At 39.2% G+C, this 17,321-nt stretch overlaps 1 protein-coding gene across 1 annotated transcript in view; it reads left to right on the forward strand.

Moving 5' to 3' along the window:
- CCDC88C (coiled-coil domain containing 88C) overlaps positions 1–17,321 on the forward strand; it is a 96,114-nt gene that overhangs the window by 68,045 nt on the left and 10,748 nt on the right. Inside the window, exons 15-25 of the mRNA XM_068194869.1 lie at positions 493–1,563; positions 3,795–3,922; positions 4,751–4,892; positions 5,473–5,661; positions 6,052–6,213; positions 7,382–7,659; positions 12,345–12,488; positions 13,873–14,059; positions 14,294–14,439; positions 15,640–15,729; positions 16,510–16,751. Coding sequence (XP_068050970.1) covers positions 493–1,563; positions 3,795–3,922; positions 4,751–4,892; positions 5,473–5,661; positions 6,052–6,213; positions 7,382–7,659; positions 12,345–12,488; positions 13,873–14,059; positions 14,294–14,439; positions 15,640–15,729; positions 16,510–16,751 — 2,779 coding nt within the window. The remainder of the gene's footprint in view (positions 1–492; positions 1,564–3,794; positions 3,923–4,750; positions 4,893–5,472; positions 5,662–6,051; positions 6,214–7,381; positions 7,660–12,344; positions 12,489–13,872; positions 14,060–14,293; positions 14,440–15,639; positions 15,730–16,509; positions 16,752–17,321) is intronic.

A 17,321-nucleotide genomic window follows, 5' to 3' on the forward strand; every position in this document is an offset into this window, starting at 1 on the left:
TCTAAATTACAATTGCATCAGCTGAAATTTGACCAGTGGGATAAGTGTACTGTCCTTACTGGAAGTGTGTCTTTAATGACATCTGTAACTGCTCTACATTTTCAAGTATTCTGAGGTTCCTGGCATTTTACCAGAGATAATTTCAGTCTTCAGATCCCCAAGATGAAGGTAAACCTAGATAGAAAGGTACCCTCTATTAAGAATGATTTGTAACAAAGCATTTTCTCCGAGGTCATCTCTGAAGGTCCTCTGTCTGCTTTCTCCTTCTGCCCCAGCCTTCTTGGATGGTAGCAGGAATGTAGCATAGTTTTTAATTTATTAAAATAAATTTTTTAATAGTTTGGCTTCTTGGTCACCAAGTCAATAATTTGCTGAGAAATTTGTCTTGGATTAAATGGATATGATTTTGTTAACAGTCATCTGTCTGCTTTAGGACTAATTTGTACCACACTTGTAAATAGATGAATAACATTTGCACAACTGTTTATGTAGATAAAGGACCTTAAACAAGAAAATGATCACCTTAATCAAGTTGTCTTATCCCTGAGACAAAGATCGCAAGTGAGCAGCGAGGCAAGACTGAAAGATATTGAAAAAGAGAACAAAATCCTTCATGAAACAGTAACTGAGACGAGTAGCAAACTGAGCAAGCTGGAATTTGAGAAGAAACAATTGCAAAAGGATTTTGATCAGGTTAGAGAAAAAGTGGAAAGAGTGGAAGAAATGGAAAAAGAGCTCCACCGCCTGGAGAGGGAGAACGAACAGCTCACAAAAAAGGCAGCAGTGATGAAAATAGTGACAGAAAAAGTGGAAGTTCTTGAGCAAGAGAATGGCGATCTGGAAGTGGAAAATAGGAAACTAAGAAAATCCTTGGACACATTACAAAATATTTCCATCCGGCTTGGTGACCTGGAAAGGGACAACAAGCAATTGGATGAAGAAAATCTGGAGCTTAGAAGAGTGGTAGAGACCATGAGATTTACCAGCACAAAAATGGCACAAATAGAAGCAGAAAATAAAGATTTGGAGAGGGAGAAAGAGGACTTAAGAAAGAATGTGGAAATGTTAAAAGCAATGAACAAGAAATCAGAGAGGCTAGAGCTAAGCTATCAGAGTATCAGTTCTGAAAACCAGAGACTTCAGCAAATTGTGGAGAACAGCAGTAAAAAAATCCAGGAATTAGAAAAAGAAGTTCAAGGAATGGAGAGTGACAATCAGGTTCTCCAGAGGAACCTTGAAGAGCTAAAGGTTTCTGCCAAACGGCTAGAGAGCTTAGAAAAGGAAAACAAAGCCCTAGAACAAGGAATGTCTCAGCTAGAAAAAGACAAAAAAATGCTAGAGAAAGAAACGAAACGGCTTTGGCAGCAAGTGGAGCTGAAAGATGCTATTTTGGATGACAATACAGTAAAGCTAGCAGTTGCTGAGAAGGAAAACAAGACACTAGAAAAGGAAATTGCTCGATTCAGAGAGTCATCTAATAAACTGAAAGAGTTTGAAAAGGACAATAAAGACCTCCTAAAGCAAGTTACAATTGATAAGAGAACACTAGCTACGCTGAGAGAGGTAAGCAAAATAATTATACTGGGTTCTGTGCTTCTATTTTTTTTTTCAGCTCAGTGAAGTACCAAAGGGATATATCTGTCCTGCAGGAGATCTTCACAGCTTTAAAAACAGTCACTTGAAAGTGTTTCCTTGGAAAGTGGAACATGCCAAGAACTGTCCTTGGTGCAGTTGTGCAGTGTCCACTTTGTGTCCAGAGTCTCAAAATTGCATCTTTTTTCATGCAGAATAAAATTTTGAAACAGCTCTTATGTGATGCCTGTTAACCAAAGACTTTGACACTTCCTCTAACCGTGGCTACAAAATTGTTTGCTAACTTGAGAGCTCCAGCAGGGTAGATTGACTCTCAGGTCTAGAAATTTCTAGCACTTGCTGAGGACACATGGACATCTCTGTTCTGAAAGAGACAAAACCATCCCAAATGACCAACCTAAACCAGCTGCACCAAGATTTTGCTTTACAGCTGCCTTACAGCATCTTTCCCCTAATGCTTCCCTGATGAGTGAGAGCATGCTAAGCAGCAGTGATCTCTCCCTGCACCAAGCATTAGGACATTGGCAATCTGAGGATGTGTGTGCTAGAACCTGGCACTCTTAAAAGTGGCCTATGAGCAGATTCAGATTATTGCAACTTGCTCTCATTGCCTGTCCTGGCTGCTGTTGTCCTGCCAGCATCAGATTTTCTGTGAAGGACTATTAAATGGAAAAAGGGTTGTGCTGCAGTAGCTCAATGAAATAGATAAGTTTAGCAATATTAATACAGTAAGCAATCACTTACTTCAAGGTTTAGTTTTATTTCAATTTTTGAAGCATTAGTGTAATTTTGAGGAGGAGAAATAAAGTCGGTCAGAAACACTTGACACAGTCCCAAGTTATGTTTCTATCAAACTTTCCTTAAAAATTATTAAAACAATATAATTTCTGAGAAGGCTCCTCTGTAATCTTTGAATTCTCAGAATTTTGCACATTTCCAGTGGTGCAGACCCATGCAGTAGCCCATCTTCTTTTCCTTAGTTACTTACTATAGATCCTGCAGAAGAAGTTCATGAATGTTGAAGGGACCTGTTTACAGCTCACTGGACTGGCACTGGCCTTAACCATGTTTTTTACCTTGCCATGCAAATGAATTCATGGCTAAATTTGTGATGTCAGAGGACTATTGAATACCTACAGTTTAACAAAGTATTTTTATAAAATTTTATTCTTGATCCTGTTTGATATTCAGGATAATTTTTTTAAAATTAAAGTTCTTCAGTAGCTTTTCTGTTCTTTCTTCATGTGTTGTTTAAGAAAACTTTTAGCAGAAACACAAGCAATGTAGATCTCTATGGTGCATTTGTATTTCAGAGAATTTTGAATGGTAGGGATCTTCACACTTAGCTATGCACCAAAAATAATTTGTCGTTTTTAGAAATGCAGGCTGGCACTATGTTTCCCCTGGCCATTTCCACACAGACTACTTTATTGGCATAACTGCAAAGCATTGTCCCAATATACCTTCTGGTACAGCGCTGCCAAGTCTTCTCCTTGTATGACTTCCTTGCTGGGTTCTGCTTCAGTTTCTTCCCAAAGAAATGTAAATGAAACCAGGCTGCATCAGTAGATACCACAATAAGTTACCAAGCTCTCTCGTGTCCAGAGCTTTCCTGTCTCTTATTCTACAATGTAGTTACACTTTCAGAATTTTGGGCAGTTATTTACCATGTCAGAAACTCAGTGTGTTATTCACTATTGACCCTGTTACCAAGGGTAATAACATCATAGCCACAATACCTCAGGAGACTTCCATACAGAGCTGGTGTTGCTCCTCTGTGTGTGTACCAGTGCTGGCAGGGCTTTTTGTCCTAGCTGAGAGATGGAAACTCCTTCTGCCGGTGTCCCCTGCCCTACACATATCCTTTTGTGCAGCAGAGATGGAGAGATGGGGTGGTGTCTCCTGGCCCACACATTCCCTCCTTCAGCAGGCAGGCATAAAGCCAGTGTTGGCAGAAGTAGTTCAGTACAGTGAGCGAAACAAAGGCCAAAAGAAGCATTCTGCAGATTTATTTCAAGTGACCTATAAATAAAACCAATCAGTTTAATTCTGTACTCAGCTGTCACTGATGAAGAATTTTAGCTGACCTACTTTAAACTAGGATTTTATCCAATTAATTTTTCAGTACTCTTAAAAAAATGTAAAAGTAATAATTACCACCACCCTTTGCATAGCAACTAATCATGTTAATGCTGTTTCAGGATTTGGTCCTGGAGAAGCTGAAGAGTCAAAAGTTGTCTAGTGAGCTGGACAAACTGAGCCAGGAACTGGAGAAGATGGGATTGAACAAAGAGCTGCTGCTGGAGGATGATAATGGCAATGATGACACGTAAGGAGACTGAGCTCTTCTAGTTATTCTTTTCACTCAGCCTAACTGAAGCTCTTTGCCTCTCTTTTTGGTTCTCATCCGCCTCCTTGCCATTACCCAGTTTTGGGCATAAACCACATTTTTCTGAGGCAAGCTTGGCAGCATACTGTAAGCTTTGCAAAACATTTCTTTGAGTGGAAGGAAGAAATGCCACTTTCTCTCTCCATGCTAGCAGTGTTACGACAGTTCCTCTGTACTCCCCAGCAGAGTAACTGGGTAGCTATTTCAGTGTGTATTTCTCTTCATGTAGAATAGTGTCTATTAAACAGTGTTTGCCATTACTTCATGTAATTGGTGATTCAGATACCTGTTAATACAAACATAGATATTGCCTAAGAAATATCCAATGGCAAGGAATTCCTTTTTAAGTCCTATAGTAATGAACAGAAAATCTCAACAACCTGTGTGTATATTGGCTTCTTGGTAAGACCTACTTAGAGAAACATACCCATCTTGCAGGAATCTTTAAACTGTGGATCTTGCTTCTTGTTTAGAATCGTCAAAAGAGCCATAAGAAGAGTTTTCTGTAGTGTAATTATGGGAAAAAGAAAGAAAGTTACTTTCTTTCAAGTTATGTAACTCTTTGATATTTCTGTAGCACTGTGCTGGTGTTAATCTCTATTAAAATTGATTGGATTTTTCATAAGTGAATTCCCCAGCTATATCAGTAGCAATCTGCAGTAGCAGAGGAAATAATTTTCCTGAAGAAGCAAGTGTGTATAATTTAACATGTAGTGAGATTGGGAACAGGTGAAGTCTGCTGTTTAAGTAGTGGCTCATATTTTTCAGAAAATACAAGGTTCTGGAAAGCAAAACTGAATCAGCACTAAAATCAACTCTAGCTGTGAAAGAGGAGAAGATTGCAATGCTGGAGGCACAAGTGAAAGACTTTCTGAACTTGAACCAGCAGTTACAGAATGATCTAAATATGGTAAGAGCTTAAGTGAATTTTGATTTTTTTTTTTGACATTGTTCTTCTGCATGTTTGCATGTTTGGGGATTTTTTTTTTTTTTTTTTTTAAGAACGAGTTTGTTCTTCTCCTTGTCCCTCCCTATACACATCACTGAACCGCCTTTTTTTCTTCCTTTCTATATAATGACACAAAATTCATAAAAAAAATATGGGCTGGGGCACATCAGGAGGGGTTTTCTTGGATAATTGCTCTTTGTAGATCAGTTTTCCCATGTTTTTTTCCTTTGGCATGGCTCTGTTTTTCTGCCTTGTTTAGTGGAAACATAGGCTGAGCAAGACTGCAATTTAAACATCTCCCCTAAGAACAGCTTGTTTGTTAGGTGACAGTGAGCTCGAGTCTAAAGGCACCTGACTGGAGACCAAGAGATGTGGATTCTTCCACCTGTCTGTGTCTCAGCTTCCCTGTCTGTGAAATGGGTAATGGTTCTTGAATCTCTGAAAGTCTGCACAGTGCAAGAGAGGAGTGACATATCACATCGTTATTAATGCATATTCCAGTTCCCTCAGTGTTGAAGGTTGTTGCTTGTTGACTGTGTAGGTAAAGAAGGACTTTGATGCACTCAAGCAGACTCAGCAGGATGGGCAGTATGATCAGAAGTCACTGAAGAATTCAGCAGAGAAGCTCATTGCCAGCCAGCAAATGAATGAGAAATTGGAAACAGGGCACCAAGAGGCCACCACAGAGCTGCTGAAACTGAAGGACAGGGCCATTGAACTGGAAAGGAATGTAAGCCTTCTCCTATTTCCTCTTAGCTCATAGACTTCTCTTGTGTTCTTGAGTGGGTTGGTGGAAACTGGATTTTTGAGCTTAAAGGAATCTGGTAGGTTTTCTGGAGCACCCAAGTCTACCAGATTCCTTGGGTGTCTCTTAGGGGGTGACTGCCTGGGACTTAAGTGCTTAATGTGTCTTGTGTCCATCTTGTCCCATCTTTTCAGGGAGTAATCCTGTGTGTTAACATCTGTCTTACCTTCATTTAATGCTGGAAAGAGGTTTTTTTTATGCCTTTGTTACAGAATGATCATCACTAATTGGTTCTCATCTTTGATAGGACTCCAGATAATCAGGACAGCTGTTTCTTTTCTTCCTATCACCCCTTCAATGCCATCTCTCTTTCAGAATGCAGCCCTGCATACTGAGAAGCAGCTGCTTAAGGAACAGCTAAAGCATCTGGAAACGCAGAATGTCTCCTTCAACAATCAGATCCTGACACTACAGAAGCAAAATGTCTTCCTTCAGGAGCATAACACTGCCCTGCAGACACAGACAGCCAAACTCCAGGTCAGAACATCCTTGTGCCTCTGTGCCAGGAGGTTAGATTTGATTACAGTAGTGTGGAGGAGATAACAGCTAATGAAATGTTTGTGTTGGTAGGCTGATGTAATGATGGAAAGATTAGGCCCAGGAGGTGGAGCTTAGTTTCAGGTCAGTTTCTCCAAGCGAGAAGGGAAATTTGGTCTGTAGCTAATGTCTAGTAGCTACCTTCAGCAAGAAGGTGGTTATTTAGAGAGAATAAATTAAAATTAATACAGCAAAATCCATATGTGTTGTTCCAGAAGCTACAGTTCTGAAATTAAAAAAAAGTTTGCTCTTTGTTTTTTTGTGTTAATGCTATGCCTGTGAAAGAGCTCAGCAGAAATGAAAAGAGGACACAAGTCAGCTCCCCATAGGCATTATAGCAATGAGCTTCAATCACAGTTTTCAGACTTTCAGACAAAATGTAAAAGTTGCCAGTGGAAAAGATACTCTTAAAAATTACTTGACTTAAAAAAAAAACAAACTTACTTTGAGAGAATGAGGAGTTTCAAAGGACAACATTGGATTAACTCTGTTTCTCTTGTATGACTTTCACTTTTTAAGCTTTTCCTCTTGCACTTTCAGAGATGAAGAGATGGGGGTTTTTTGTTCTCATTAATTGTTTCCTATCTGTAATTTAATTATATTAGCAACATATAAAATCAGTGCACCATCTCTCTACTGAAACCAGACTTGTTAGGAGTACTGCTCATGTACTCAGCGTTAGGAGTGTTGTCCACATACAGAGTGGTGCAGTTCATGTTTTTGAGTTGGGGTGAGCTTGAGTTTCATTACTTGTACACAAATATAGGGTACCTTTTGACTCTGATCATGATTGTCAGAGATGCAGTTGAGTTGTGAGTATTCCAGATCATCTTGGTCTTCAGGCTCGAGAGCTTCTGGTAAAACAGCGTTTCTTCAGTTTAGAGATTGTGATAATTTTCATACTACTGCCAGCATATCTTTATGTGGTGCACACTGCCAACAGTAATACCAAAATGATGCCAAATTGTACATAGATGTCTTAAGTTGACAAGGCAGTGTAGGCATTCTTGACTAACTCTGTACAGTTGTAAGCTGCTACAAAATGTTTGTTGTATGTACCAGTAGATGTGAATAAGTAATACTTAACTTTTTACTTGCAAAACTTTAGGTAGAAAATTCAACTCTCAGCTCCCAGAGTGCTTCGCTGACGGCCCAGAATGCTTTACTGCAAAATCAGCAGACAGCCAAGGAAAACGAGAATGAAAATCTGCTGAAACAGAAGGAGCAGCTGAAAGCTAAGTATGAGTCATTGCTTCAGGACCATGAACACCTTACTTCACTGCATGAACGGCAGTCTGCAGAGTATGAAAGGCTAATAAATCAGCACAGCTGCCTGAAAACATTACACAAAACCCTGGATCTTGAGCACAAAGGTCTGCGTGAGAGGTACGCTCACTGCTCAGGGGTATAGTGTAGCGAGAATGTGCCTGTGTTACAATTTTAGCCTTAAATGTTGTCTCCAATTACAAATGGAAATTACAAAGTTGTTGCCCTGAAAAAGTGCCTAGTCATTCCTATTGTCATTGGGACATCAGATGAAAATATTTGCAAAGCTCTAGTTTTTAGATCTCTAAAGGTGGCAGAACAGAGGTGACTGGTGATACTCAGGTAACATGAGCTTGGATACTTTGTCAGAAGTAGCTTAAATGCTTCTACTGCATTTAAGGATTGGTGCTGTGACAACATACAGCCTTAAAAACATTCTCCAGTGCTACTCTGTGGAGTCTCTCTTCTAACCATAAAGTCTGCAGGTCACCTATATGTGAGTAGTGTGTATCTTGAGAAATTTCAATCATTGAACCTCGTGGCATCCGTATCATATCAAAGGAGTCTCTTTGTAGGAAGCGGTATTGACCTAACTATGAGATAATGATGTATTACTAATTTTCTTGTAGTTCTCGTAGTCTAAAGCTTCTGCTTCAGGCCCTTCAGTTGAATTAGGAAATCAGTAATCTGCTAATTGTTTAATTTCCAGTCACTGTCATTTTCTGACAATTGTGCATGGTTTGAACACTATACATATTGTACTACTACAGAAATGCTGCTCTGCCTACCTCTCAAACATCTCTTACAGTTTTTCTGTGATTTTCCTCAAAACACTTTTATTTGGGTTTAATTTCTGTGCAAGATCATGAGTTGGGTTCAGAGCAGCTCAGCGGTGATCCTTGATGGTGGACTGAAAACTGGTGCTAAACTTCTCTTCCCCAGCGACTAAGGAGCTGGCAAATACAATGTGTGTTAGATTTTTATGAATTACAGAAGTAAACTATTGTGATTAAAATATCCACTGGGGCTGTGTGACAGGACAGCTGCTTGGCTGTCAACTAAATGAGCTGTAAGTGATTACACAGACACTGTTCCTGCTTACCAAGTCTTTCTCAGACTGATTAATGGTTCTCATTGATTCAGGCTTTGCTTGAGATTACTACACTGCAATGTGTTAAGGCAGTTTGCTGTATTCTTTCTTTGCTTAATGAGTACCAAACACAAAGCAGCTCTAGCCTAAGGAAAAAGTGTTTTTCAAAGAATAGGTTATCTGTAGAGGTAAGTACCCGGGTCACCACTGTAATCATTAACAGTTTGGACTCTCTTTCTGAGATTAGACTCCTAGTGAGAGGTGTTGCAGGGGAGCAGATGGTGGCCTTCTCTATATTCCAACCAGGTTGAGTTTGGCAGTACTAAGTGTGCAGTATCCTCCTCAGCAGATCACTCTTAAAAGATGCTTATCGAGGTGATTTGTCCAAGGACTCCATTTGGCTGTCAGGAAAAAAGCCACAAGCTACTTTTTTAGTGCATGTTTTGTTCTCCCTCCATCATGTGCTGCTGAGGAACAGAAGGGAGAAAGAATAGCATAAGAGAAGTTTTCTTACACCTCTTCTTTTTAACTAAGGTATTTAACTGCTAAGATGGAATATTTCAATTTCGAGTTTGGCTGGAATGCACCACCTGCTAAACTTTCCCCAGAGCAGCTCAGTGCAACCAAGAAGTTTTCTTATGTGGTGTTTAGGAGATGGGTTTTGCATGTCACAACTCCAAGGTGATTGGTTTTCCTCAGCTGATGACAGCACTGTAATCATAGTTCTGTTGCTTAAGGCAAGATTACACTTCCACACAAACCTATGACTGTAGCGTGTCTAGGAAGATCCACAGCAACTTTATTTAGCTTGTGCACGTCCCACACAACAACAACACACAACAACATGTTCAGCCAGGGTCCCAAAGCTTTGTGTAGTTCACTCTGCTGCATTCTAACCACAGAATATTTTCTGCACCTGAGCAAACTTCATTAAACCTCTTTTGGTTCTGTCTGCACATATTAACACTGCAGTGGGGATTTAATAATGGGTTGTTTGTAACTGCAGTGAAATGGCCTGTCATAGCCCAGCAAACCACAGATGTGTGGGTTTGGCTTAGCAAGAAGAGGAGAGTTAGTATGTTAGGGTCATTTACCATTAATAGCTGTTTTTTGACTTTGAGGTGTCTGTCTGATGGTCTCAGTGAACACAGAAAGGCTGGCTTCTTCTGCATTTTTAAAATTGCTGTACATATTACATGTTACTAAGGAAAGATAATAACTTTGTAGCTGCAGTTGATTAACACCCCTGAGCATTTCTTTGTGGCTTAGTCTGGAGAAGTCTAATCCTGCAGAGATACTGGGAAAAGAATCCCTGCTTTGTAGGGTTACGTATTGCAGGGAACTGTATTATTATGTTACCATAATATGCTGCCTGGTAGTTATTTTTCTGGATTCCTTTTGTCACACTTTTTATCATAGCTGAGCATTTCCAAAGTTGTCTCGGTCACAAATACCTACCTAAAGTATTTCTCCTCAAAAAGCAGCAAAAAGAATAAAAACCAAAAGGAGTAAAGAGGACTACATTTCCTCACTCCTAGGAATGGGTTGTGTCAGAGCCAAAATGGATTCTATGTGCATGTATAAGAAAATATTTTTTAAAGTCTTCTAAGAGCTTGTTGCTTTAAAAAGTGAAACGAGTGTTGAATAGTCTACAGGAAGGGTAGCCTAGTCCCTGGTGGTAGAGCTTGTCAGGTTGCACAGATTGTGCTCAAATTGTAGACTCCAGGCTGAATCTCTACTACAAGAAGATTTTGCCTGAGGATTTCATTAGGGCTTTGGACATGAACAATCATTTCCATTTTTGCAGACAGTTTCCTCTTTCTTAACTTTCACCTAACAACTAGAGGAGCAGCTGTGGTCTACCTCAGACTCAATGTGGCAGACTGTGGTGCTGGGCCTGGCTGGCAATGCTGGACCAGTATTCTGCTTCTCTCTAAGGAGCGCTCTTTAAAACATAGAGGGCTTGGATAAAAATGAACAGAGTAGCCCTATCATACACAGACAGCAAAAGAATTTACAGTGCAATTTCTGCAAAGACAGCCATGGTAATCTCTGCCAAAGGACTGACTGGAGTTTGTCTTCTCAGGCTCTGTGTGCATTGGCACATAGTCTGTGTAAAATGCTTCTTGGAGCTGGATGTGAAACCTTCCTCTGCATTCAGGTTCTTCCATTTGTTGTACGAACAGTGAATTTGAAATGTCCCAGAGCTGAACGGAGCAAGAAAACAAATAAATAAGGTTAATTAAGCTCTACTGCTGTTACTGGGAATGAATAGCATAAAGCAGCTTTTGTCTGGGAGACAGGTACTTTCCTATGTGGCCCTTCAATGGACTGGAATTTGGGACAGGCTGTAATTTGACCCTGGGATGAATGGAATGGTAGCCTGAAAGAAAAACAAGTTGGCAGGAGTCAGTGTGTTTGGTGCTGTCTGCTGGTTTTGGTTTTGTTTTGAAGTTTTCATGACTGCAGAGTAACTGTGCTCTGCATTCATCTCTGCTGGCATGAGAGTCACAGAAAGATGATGCTTGTTCTCTTTAGCCTTTTAATCAATTCTGCATCTTCAGCCTAGATTCTGTTTTAAAATTGCTTGGAAGAGTATTTCTCCATTATTGACACAGATGTATCTGATAGTTCAGGAAAATACCCTTTTATTACCATGACCAGAAATTGTGCTGATGACTTTTGACATTGACTGCACCAATGGCCCCAGTGGCTTCTGCTGGTGTGTATGGGCACAGATTCTGACAGAAGCCACCAAAGGGGAAAAAATACCTGGGAACAGCTTGCTGCTTTGTGCAGTTATTTCAGTCTACCCCATTCTTCTCAGTGTTTTCTGGATGCAGGTGGTGTAGCACCTCAGGGAGGCTGGGCCTGCCTAATCCATGCCTGTGCTAAATACTAGGGAAGTTGTTCCACACCTTGGTTACTTTAGCATTCCAGAGATGAAAATTAAAGACACAGTTGATGGCATCAGCCCTCTCTCTCTCCCCACCTTGCTGCCCTGAATGGTTTTTGCACAAGTTATATAAACCAAATAATAGTGGAAGCCTGGATGTGAACACTGGTTTTGCTCTTGGTTTTTTCACTAGTGAATAAATAGAGCAACTCAAGCAGGTGAGTCAGCCTCTGCTTAAAGATGTTTTGCTATCAACTCACTGAGACCTCATCATCTGTCCGGAATATGCAGGACATTAGTAGATGTGCAGGATGCTATTACCTGTGCGTATAACCTAAAATGGATTAGGTGGCTACCTAACAAACTCTTGCTCATTGCACTGTTTTCCTATTGCTTTTTGGGAGCTACTTTCTAGTCAGGTTTTTAACTCTTGCCACTGTCAATTATTTGTGACTGGGATTCTGGTTTAGTGGTGTAGTTTCCACTCATTTTGCAGAATCTGATGCTTTTACTAAATGATCGGAATCTGAAATTGAAGTACAATTCTGGCAATTGTGTTCCATTTTCCTTAAAAAATACTTTTCTTTTTTTTTCCTAAAGTCTTCTCTGCTGACTTGTATACTAAGTTGAATTTTCATGCATAGTGTTGAATTCTTCAGCTTTGGTAGAAGTTTAACCACACAAATGTGGATGAAATAAATGAAGCTGGAAAAAAAAGATGCTTTCTAATCATTGTGGTATTACCTATTAAAAATATTAACCCAGAGGAAGAAAAATGTTTAAATGAAAGCTGAGTTTATGCTGTTCTTCCTTTTGCAGATACAACAGTTTAACGAAACACAAAGCAGAATTAGAAGAGTTGGAATTAGTTTTAAAAACTGAGAGAGAGGTTTTGCAACAAGAGAGAAGATCAAATGCAATAACCACTGGGGAAAATCAGAAGCTGAGGGAGGAACTGGACAGGTACGGCTCCTTTGCTGGATTGTTGGATATCTCAATTAAAAGTAAATTATGTAAAACACGGATGTGTTGCATTAGCTCTGAAGTACCTTCATATAACACGTGTGTTCCTTCTTCTCTATTTTGGTATTGTTAATTTGGTAATTTTTACTTGATAAAGATTGTCAGCTTCATGAATACTGTCAACCAATACTGTTATTTGGTGCTTTAGACCTGAGACCTTTGCTCATACAAAATAAGCTTCCACATGTGGTTGGTTCAGTTGACAAGCATTTTCTGCAATGAATTGTTTCCAAACACTTGCCTTTAGACAGAGCTACAAATGCCCAACGCTCCCAGATTATACTGGGTTTTTTCCCCTTGAGGAGCACTGGTTTATAGTTTTTACACAATATGATTTTAGCTCTAGGAGTTACCACTGTTTATTTTCTGCTGCGCAGAGAAAACTGCCGTTCCTGTTATTAAAAGCAGTCTTAGAGACTCTTGATCAACGGGTAGCTGTTAACTTATGGCAGAGCCCCTTTTGAGAGCACACCCAAAAAACTCCCTGTAGCCTTGTTCATACTACAGAGGTGTTTTGAGAATCTGTTTGGTGTAAATAAGGGACCAAGACCACATCAAGTTAAATCAATGTCAGGTTGAATTGTATTTAAAAATCACATTTTAAGTTGAGCTACAGTTGTACGAGAGTACTTTAGAACAGTGCAGAGCTCTCTAGAGGTTTTCTCAAGTTTGCTCTTTCTAATTCATTTTCTTACGGATAAAGATGTTGCATAATGTTGATTGCAGGGCTGGCAGAGAGCCAGGCTTATCTGTCAGCAGATACAGAACTTAATCTATTCAGTTAATTATTTAATGTTACACCTTCATGATTTGTAGACATTTTTAGATTTACCTAAAAGTGTAAAATTGGTTTGACTCTAACTTCCTAAGAAAACTCACTTCCTTGTCAACCCAGAACACTATGCCATTACAGTGTTGCACACTTCAGGACACTTAAATGCTCATATTTCATGCATCAGGATAAAAAAGTAACTTGTGAGTTTTCTTTATGTGTGCCAAATAGAGCTGCCTTTATATCCAAATGCTCTTAAATATATTGTGCCTCAGAAATTTGTGGTGTGTTTCTTACATATTGAAGAAATAGCAGTTTAATTTTTCATGTATTTTCCTTTCAGTTCTTTTGTAAATTTCAATTTTTTTATAATGTTACCACTGCTTCTTAATAAAATTTTATTAAATGCTTAGAGTAAAAATGACCTTAGGAGCTACTCTTTGGAACTATGTTTGATTTAGTGAGAGCTGCACACTTGATGGTGTGGTCTTTGAATGTGAGGTCATTTCTGTGAAGTGTCCGTCACAAGCCTGCTGTCTTCTTTGCCTTTAGGGTGAATTTCTTGCACAGCCAACTAAAGGCAGAGTATGAAGGGCTCCATTCACACACTAAAGAGCTGAAAACTTCCTTGAACAACTCTCAGCTGGAGCTGAATCGTTGGCAAGCTCGCTATGATGAGCTGAAAGAACAGCACCAATCCATGGATATCTCTCTGACCAAGCTGGATAACCACTGTGAGGTGAGTAGCTGTAGATACCCAGCTACAGATGCTTTGGAGTTAGAAAGCTGCCATTCATTGTGTGAAGCTTTTGACATACTGTATATAGAAGGTCAAACTATGTAACAACACGCCCATATAGTTTGAAGTGTATAGGTTTTTATCTTAGGTTGCCATGCTGTTGTGTTATCTTGATTATGGTGCACTCCAGGGAAGCTGGATGAAGAGGAAAGATTAATTTGTCTTGTTTAATAGCTCCTGTCCCGACTAAAGGGAAATCTGGAAGAAGAAAACCATCATCTCCTGAGTCAGATTCAGATGCTGAGCCAGCAGAATCAGATGTTGTTGGAGCAGAACATGGAGAGCAAGGAGCAGTATCATGAAGAACAGAAACAGTACATGTAAGAAAAAAGGATTTGAATTGTGAAACCATAAGTAATCTAGACACGTATAGAATACAAATCATCTATCAGGACTAGAAGAGCAGGCAGTGGAATGATAGGTCTTCTTGATACCTGTTGGAAAAGGGGATGTTTGGTAGGAGATAAGTGTAATGGGAGAAAGCAGAAAATGTTTCCACATTGCCTTACTGCAAAGAGTTGTTCACAAAACACCTAGGCAAATACAGCTCCTTTCAAATAATACAGATGAACCTGTGTGGAAAATGCAGTTAGAAAAGATGGAATGCTAAACCCAGTGGTACTTCTCAAAGAAGAGGAGGTTGGGAAAGAGTTTTAAGATTTTGGAAAACAGCCAAGTTGCAACAAAAATAATAGTCTTATGTCAGTAATTTTATATTTAAGTTCCTGAAGAATAGCAAATATTCATACTCTTCTTGCTTTTTTCCTTAGCATTTCAAGAAATACCTGTTTTGATGTTGTTTTTAAGGATACAGACATCAACATAAGTTGCTGTGTCCTTCATACACAGGTTGACATGTTGAAGTGAGATAACGCTGTTTAAAGATAGTGTGTGTTTACAAAGAATCCTCTTTTCACTGCAGTGAATTTCTCTTATAGGTATGAAAGAAAGAAGAAAAATGTTCTTAATCCCAAGAATTTTAGTTTAAGCACATCAGGATGATGTGGGACTACTGAGTTGAGTTTATAGCAGTACTGGCTTATGTGGTTGAAGTGTTAGAAATTGTTTGCTGAAATAGGCTGAAGACAGTTCAGATGTACTCTGATCTGTATCAGATATCTGGTGTCTGACTGTTCTATGATGGAAGTACATTTACCTTACTACTTGAATGAAAATGAGATTTGCCAGCTTCCACTGTGTAGGTCAAAAAATAGTCAGTAAAAAACATAGTTAGTCTTAATACCCACCAAACAAAATCTTCCTGAGATATTAGTTAGCAATCTTGCACCACCATCTACTGTTGTTCTTTTACCTTTCATGCTTTATTGCAAAAAAATCACCCATCAGCATGGTCGGTAGGCTTTTGTATTTGTCCTCTCCAAACAAACTGTGAATCCTGAAGGTTCAGGATAAGAAGATATTTCAGTCTCTTTCTTCTCTTGGTGGCTTTTGGGCCTTCAGTTTTTTTATTTTGTTTGATTTCATACAGATGACTCAGGATATGCTTTTCCCCCTCACAGTGATAAATTGAATGCCTTAAGGAGACATAAGGAAAAACTTGAAGAGAAGATAATGGATCAGTACAAGTTCTATGATCCTGCTCCAAAAAAGTAAGTTCCACATGGATTCAGTTCTGCCGTGAGGATCATTGAGGGCAAGATAGGGCTTTCCATAACTGGGGATAACAGAAACTTAATCTGAAATAAGGGTGGTGTCGTCTCCGTTTGTCTCTTCCCTCTCACTGCAAGATATTCCCAGAAGCAGCAGGTTGTGTTAATGTAGAGTACAGGGCCTCATGTGGGGCCCTCTGTATTAATACAAGAATCTGAAACTCCCAAAATTAATTGGGAAAGAATCACTTTGCTCCCAGTATGGTGACGAAGCAGCACTAGGAGCTTTCAGAGCTGCTCTTTCAAAGCAAGGGATAACCAGTCTGTTGGAGAAAAGGGACTTAAAATTTTATTAAGAACAACAAAAAAAAGTCAAATTAATTCCACTTTACATAGTTCTGACTGATAACCTTAGCAAAGAGGCTTCAAAGCAGCTTTCATTTTTCCTTCTCAGTCTGTTCCTGTAGTGGAGTTAGTCACACTGTAAGAATATCTTACGTAGTCCATATGTGTAGTTTAGATTTCTAGCAGAGAGAACAGTTGTCTTTCTCACATTTCTCATGCTAAAGAAATATTTCTGTAAAAGTAATTTTGACTTCAGTAGAGAAATGGATCTCAAGTGCTGTGAAATTCATGGTGCATTTTTTGAACCAATTCATGGCAGTAAACAAAAAAAAAAATATAGGATGACTTGATGGCTTTAGCACAGCTCTAAACTTCTTTGGGGGAGTATTTCTTATAGCATTTTCTGAATTCCATTCACAAAACCTGCTTTATCAGGAAAAACCCCTGGATTGGAGCCAGAGCCTTAGTCAAATTAATCAAGCCAAAGAAGGAGACTCCAAGGGATCGGTCGAAACCAGCAGCAGAAAGCTCCACATGGCATGCTGAATCCTCAGAGATGGTAAACTCTCCATCTGCCTCCCAAAAATTGAAACACCAACACGAGGCTCAGGATAATACCTCTCAAGGGTCAAACCCCGTGGAAGAGAGAGAGAATCCTGGGTGTTCTTCAAACAAAGGTAAGGAATGCCCAGCTTAAATTCATGACCTGAAAATGTTTTTAAAAAGATTTAATATATAGGATATGTTTATGCCAAATCACATTATATTTTATGTCCTTTTTTAGTTTGTTTTGGGGTTTTTTTGTGTTTTTTTTTTTCCTTTGGTTTGTTTTGGGTTTGGTTGGTTGGTTTTTTTTTAGTACAAGAGAAGTTTTAGTATACATAAAACCCCAAACTATAAATTTGAGTAAATGCTAGAAGATAATAGGTTTGGTTTTGTTTTAGTTTGCTTTCTTCCTTTTACCTGCTACTTCTCCCTTCAGTTTCTCTTTGCCCAGATGTATTGCATGTTACTGAGTAAGTTGGTTCTAGTACTTCATTTACTGGGGTTCTGCAGCAAAGCATTTAAAGCTGGATTATGGAATAGTGTGTGGTTCAGGCTCTTTGAGGGGTATGAGCTGGCTGGCAGCCACTGCCAGCAGGTGGTGCACGTGCAGAGCAAATAACCCATTTATTGTAAATAACCAATTTGTCATAATGTGGTAATTTTGGAGGACAATACCATGTTTTGATTTAGAATTAAACTAG

Source organism: Anomalospiza imberbis, chromosome 6 (genome assembly GCF_031753505.1).
Source record: "Anomalospiza imberbis isolate Cuckoo-Finch-1a 21T00152 chromosome 6, ASM3175350v1, whole genome shotgun sequence".
Lineage (NCBI taxonomy): Eukaryota > Metazoa > Chordata > Aves > Passeriformes > Viduidae > Anomalospiza > Anomalospiza imberbis.